We start from the raw sequence: 6,403 nt of genomic DNA on the forward strand, positions 1-6,403 counted from the left end.
CCTGAACACATGGATATTTGTGTACCTGTGGCATCATAAAATAATTTGGGTAAAGTTACATTTGTTTTTATATCATGGGATACATTGAGGAGTACCATTTGTAACTCTTCTTTGAGTCTGGTAAAATCCAATGGTAAAACAAACTTGCACTCAGCTTTTGTTTATTTATTTATTTATTTATTTATTTTTAGTTGAGAGGCTTGTAATGATTCATTTTGTTTCATTATGGGTAATAGGTGTCTATTTAATTTCTCCATGCTATTTTCATTGAACTTTGATATGTGGTACCTACCAAGAAAAATACGTATTTCTTTACTATTCCCACTTTTGGTGAATGAGGTGTTTTTAAAGTATTTTCTGTGGTGTTGTTGATTACTGTTATGTCCCCTTTTAATTTCTGAATGTATTGTTATATTATCTCTCTATCTCTAAGTTAATTTTGATAATGTCTCGTCCATCTTGTTGATTTTTCAAAAAAATAAGTTTTTCTTTAAATAATTTTATTTTTCTTTGTTTCTATTTTGTTAATTTTAACCCTGGTTTAATAGCTTCTTGCTGTCTAATCCTCTTGGGTATATTTCCCAATCTTGTGTTTGGGGCAATATCAAATGTCATATTGGTGGAGTTTTTCTTTGAATAGGAATTGTTCTTCCCCATCTCTTTTGATTAATTTTTCTTTGAAGCCTATTTTGATAGATACAAAAATCACTCAACAAGCTTACTTGCAAACTTGCAAAGTTTACTTGAAAAAACTAGTAAATACTTGTTAAAAGTACATGGGAGAAGAAATGGAATTACTTAGAGATGGGGAGGGTCATAGAGGATAGTATTATGGGAAGAAAACAAACAAGGAAGCACATAATCACACGTATATAAAGATGCCACAATGAAACCCTATACTCTGTATTTAAACTAAACCAAAATTTAAAATTATTGGCCTTTAAGGTAGATCATTGGGAAATGGCACTTCTCACAAAACTGGACAACCTGAGTTAAATTCCAGTGACCCAAAGTGAAAGAAGCTAGAACCATCTCCAGAGAGTTTCCTTGGATTGTTAAAGTCTGTGTGGTAGCACATGTGCACAGGCATGTGCTTGACAACAAAAACAAAACAAAAATAAAAACCATATAATTAAAATTATACAAGAAAAAACATTTTAATTATAAATATGAATTAGGAATAGTACAGCTAGGTCTGAGGCAAAGAGTTCTTACTGCTATTGTCAAATACCTGTGTTCATTTCCCAGTATCCATGTCTATTGACTTATAACAGCCTATAACTCCAGCTCTATGTAATCCAGTGTTCTTTTGTGTCTTCTTCAGGCAGTCATAGGCATGGTATACATTCATGCAGACACAATTCACATAACAAAAGCAAATATTTGTATTAAAAGTTATGAAAGAATAAACTCAACAAAGTATCAAGATGCAAACAGGCCAGATTAGAAAGGGAAATTGGGATAAAATCATTTTCAGAATCCAGTCTAGAGGATATGAGTGGAATGTGTGAGATTCATGGTGGGGAGAATAGTCACCAAAAGTTGTCTTCTGTTCTACAAACACACACACACACACACACACACACACACACACAAACACTTGCATGCACTCACCTGCATGCTTGCACACACACTCACACACACACAGACACACATACCATGTGGGAATATCAATACACACAACAAGGTGAGAAAGACTTGAGTGATGCTTATTAAAGTTTAATAACACTGTGCACCAGGAACACGCCTTGATGGAGAAAAGAATAATCAGCCAGCAAATAGGAAATCCCATGCAAAAATTATTGTACATGACAGACACAATGCAAACATTTTCCCCCACTGGCAAAAATTGCAAAAAAAAAAAAAAAAAAAAAAAAAAACCCTTAGCGCAAGGCTTGAAGAGTAGGAAGACAGTTAGAACACATGGGGTATTTTATTCATCATTTTGAGGGATACATAAAAGGATGTTTGTTGCAGTGGGTTTTTTGTTTGCTTTTCCAGACTTGTTTTCTCTCTGAATCTCAGGCTGTCCTGAAGATCATTTTGTTGACCAAACTAGCCTCAAATAGAAAGAATTCCCTCTGCCTCCTGAGTGCTGGAATTAAAAGGCCTGTGTCACCACACTTATAGCTAGTGTCCTTTATAACATTTTATAATATGAATGTTTTGTAAATAACAGGGGAAATGATAACACACAGAAAAGTATGTGCTGCCTAATAATGATTGATTTATTGGATTCTCCCTCCCCCTAGGCAACCTGGCCCTATTCCTACTCCCAAAATCTCCTCTTCCTGCCCTGGTAGTTTCTCCTTAGCACCTGACTGTCACTCCATACAAGTCCTCTCCAGGGCCAGTATCTTCTTCTTATGAAACTGTAGTGAGATAGTCCTTCTGTAGCACTGACCACACCCAATGGGGGTGGAGCCATGGGCGGAAGTGACCTGTGGAAGGTGGTCGGTGGGGGCCTAGTAAGGTGCTGTCTTTCTGGCGTGACTCGGACAGGAGAGGATCGGGTTGAATTTCCTGGTGTTCATCTGTCTAGGTTGTAAGTTATTTCTCCCTGAATAAACATCTATTCAGCCTATTTGTTTATCCTGATCCTTATTTACTGCGATATAAAACCTTTCCAGGTCACAGGCCTCTCTAAAGCTCAGGTTCCTTCCAAGCCCTGGAATCGATCTTCTCTGCTTTCTATAGACAACCTTCCCTTGCCTCCTGGACTTGTCTTTCAGAAATGAACACTTTACAATGACATCTCCAAGGCTGTTAAAGTTTAGATGGCTATGCCATGCATTCATTAAATGACCCTATAAAGACTGTGCATGCAGAGGCCACAAGGACCTGGGGCAATGAAACCTCCATGACTCCAGTTTCTATGGCCACAACTGCAGAGCCTAGTTCTAAACTGCTCCCTTTTTATAAGCAAGTAACTCCTGCCAGTTTTCTCTCTCTTTCTATTGCTGCCACCAATAGGTTAACATGTACCCTTTCCTTCATTCCCTTTTTCAATAAACACCTGTAGGTTTGTAGAGTTTGTTGGATTCATAAACTGAGGCCAGTCTAAACAACATAGATAGACTCTCTCAAAAAAAAAATCAAAAAACAAGGAAATGTGAGAGGCACAGTGACACACACTTGCAACCCAGCACTTAGGACGTAGAGGTGGATGCAGGAGAATCAGGCCTGTAAGATACTCTTTTGCTAATAGAGATTTCAAGATCAGTGTTCACTACATAAAATCTTGTGTACAGAGGGAAAGAACCCACAGACAAGCACAAAAACTTCAGACACAAACAGAACAAATCAAAACGTTATTATCTGTGATACCTATAATTAAACACCAGAATTTAACACGCTGTAACCTAAATATTTTGAAAATGTAAAGATATTTCAATTGGGAGAGTATTTTCCAACTGGAGAAAAAGATGCGCGGACACCTTTAAATAGGAAAAAAAAAAAAAAAAAAAAAAAAAAAAACGGAACAAAACATATGTAAGATACACACACACACAACACAGGGAAATCCTCTAAAGTATTTAAGAAAAAAGTCAATCCCTAACCCTGACATGTATATGACAAGTGTCATCTTTCTCTACAACTTCAGTTTAAAATTGGGTAGTTGGTATACATAATCAAGATCCAGCAAACTCAGCTACCACAAAAACTAAGACAGTAAAGTTATAGGCAGGAATTCCAGATGAGCAATGTGATCAACGCAAGAACTAAAAGAAAATTTAAAATTCAGGTAAGCACTTTGAATGTCAGTCAGGCAAAGAGTTGAATCCTCACATCCTCCCTCTACTCCAAATTGCCTTTTGACAAAGACAGGTCAATAAGAGAAATACATTGACCCACTTCACAGCTTAGCCTCCAGTCTTTCAATTCAATGATGTCTACTTATCTTGGGTATGGGTAGGGTGGATATCTCTTTGTTCTCTAGCTTCAATGTTAGGATAAAACTAAAAGGTGATCATGCATGGGGGCCATGGGAAATTCCATGGCAGGTGAGGGTGACAAAGGTGGGGTACAAACATGTATCCGGTACACCCCCTGATCGAGCCTCTAATGGCAGCTTTTTAAAGGCAGAGACTGAATTAAGGTGAATTCAGTGGAAAGCTTCATTTAGTTACCCTGAGGTTGGGGAACAGAATGGTGCTACCTGAAACTCACTGTTATGGCTGAAGCTTCACTCAACCCTCCTTCTATACCTACTCAAGGAACATAGGCTTGAGTTCTCCAGAATGGCAGCTAAGGGAAAACATCTCTACCCACACCACCTGACTTCCCCACCACACATTGTCCCTTGCCAGCAGGAAGAAGCCAGACTCAGACAAATGTGCCAACATCTGGGACTCAGTTTTGCTTAGGTCAAGCCTTGCTGGCTTCTATGTGTATACAAATGTTGCGATTATTTGGTTGCCCTGTTCCAAATCCCACTCGCAAGTGGCTGTGTATCTTCTACTCAACTGGTCCTGTCACTTAGGTTGTAAGAACCAATCAGATCCTCTAGTGGACCTGCCATTTGGTGGGGGGGGGTGTTCCTGTGAATCCAGGCTTTCTGCTCAGATCATCTCATGAAGTTATTTCTTATGCAGTGCCTTTGGCTCTGAACAGAAGGTGGTGAACCCTGGGGTGGACCCTCTCTCGTTCCCAATCTGTCTGTAACTCTCTCATTCTCCCTCACTCAATTTCTCACTCTATTTCCATCTCTCTGTCCCTCACTTCTCTCTCCTATACTGCACATCCAATCAGAATGGCAGGGACTGAATCCTCCTGAGCTGAAATGCCTCCGTGGGTCTTTATTATTATCTGTGTAAGTTGTTATCCAATAATATACTCATTTATCATTTTTCTTGGGTCTAGAACACTTATTAACACCCCATTTCCACATGAATTTATTTTATTTATTAAGACTAAAGTCAAGTATGATGTCTAATATGTTCACTAACTCTTTTACATGATGTGGGATTTCTCTTCCATGATTTCTTCTCTATAACCTGATATCAAGATGTTAAAAAAGGGTTAGAGACACAAATGAAAAAAAATTTATGAAAAGTTCATTACCGGGTCCTGCCGGGAGCCGGTGTGGCCGTGAGGGCAATCATGTCTTGCTCCAGCCGCTGGTCTGGCATGGTGTTGGGTGCTGGCCCGCCTCGCCTGACTCGCGGTGCTCAGAAGAAAGGTGGCAGTAATGCTAACACTGGCTAGCAAGCTGAAGCGGGATGATGGTATCAAAGGATCCCGGACATCAGCCTCCACATCTGACTCCACTCGGAGGGTTTCTGTGAGAGACAAGTTGCTTGTTAAAGAGGTTACAGAACTTGAAGCTAATTTACCCTGTACGTGTAAAGTACATTTTCCTGATCCAAATAAGCTTCATTGCTTTCAGCTGACTGTAAGCCCAGATGAGGGTTACTACCAGGGTGGAAAATTTCAGTTTGAAACTGAAGTTCCTTATGCCTACAACATGGTGCCTCCCAAGGTGAAATGCTTGACTAAAATCTGGCACACCAACATCACAGAAACAGGGGAAATATGTCTAAGTTTAGTAAGAGAACATTCGATTGATGGCACTGGCTGGGCTCCCACTAGGACATTGAAGGATGTTGTTTGGGGCTTAAATTCATTATTTACTGATCTTTTGAATTTTGATGATCCACTGAATATTGAAGCTGCTGAACATCATTTACGAGACAAGGAGGATTTCCGGGACAAAGTGGATGGATACATTAAACGCTATGCCAGATGATAAGAGGAGAGATTGCAGGTCTGAGGACTGTCACAGTTGTCTCTGATGTGAAACAGCTCGAGGTAGCCCTCCTCCCCATCCTCATACTCCCTGTCAGCCCCTTGGGATTGTCCCAGTCTTGCGACCATGTTGTCCTGAAGAAGACCATCCTCCTGACTACACAATACAGCAAGAAAATATGTCTGGACCTCGAGAGCATTGTCTGCTTCCCTTAAAATGTTTACTGAAACTCCACTGTCTAGGCTGTGGGATTCCTCCGAAGTTTTAATGAACTCACCATTGAGGATAGCGCTTGCTTCCCTTCCCCCCAACAAAATCGGTGTCCTGCACAAGTGATGTAATGACATGTTCGGTGTGACTGGCAGATTGGCAATAAGAAACCCGCTATAAATTGTGATTGGATGCAAAAAAAAAAAAAAAAAAAAAAAGAAAAAGAAAAAGAAAAGTTCATTACCATGAATCATGCCTGTTTTATGAGAACATACTGTAGTTCCTCCTACTGGTATTCTCAAGGGTATAACCTTATTTTCAAACACCATGAACAGTCACAAACTCACACACTGACATCACATAAGTAAAATTAAATCAAATCTCTAAACAGATTTTCATATGTGCATATTTTCTCTTGTGAGCACTCATTCCTGTAATTAAATT

General features: G+C 39.4%; 1 protein-coding gene across 1 annotated transcript; it reads left to right on the forward strand.

Moving 5' to 3' along the window:
* The first annotated feature begins 5,148 nt into the window (after window positions 1-5,148).
* LOC127217489 (NEDD8-conjugating enzyme UBE2F-like) lies at window positions 5,149-6,134 on the forward strand. Its single transcript, XM_051178487.1, has one exon. It carries the CDS (start codon window positions 5,192-5,194, stop codon window positions 5,747-5,749), a length of 558 nt encoding a protein of 185 aa, XP_051034444.1. The 5' UTR covers window positions 5,149-5,191; the 3' UTR covers window positions 5,750-6,134.
* The last annotated feature ends 269 nt before the right edge of the window (window positions 6,135-6,403 follow it).

The sequence above is a fragment of the Phodopus roborovskii genome, unplaced genomic scaffold (genome assembly GCF_943737965.1).
Source record: "Phodopus roborovskii unplaced genomic scaffold, PHOROB, whole genome shotgun sequence".
Lineage (NCBI taxonomy): Eukaryota > Metazoa > Chordata > Mammalia > Rodentia > Cricetidae > Phodopus > Phodopus roborovskii.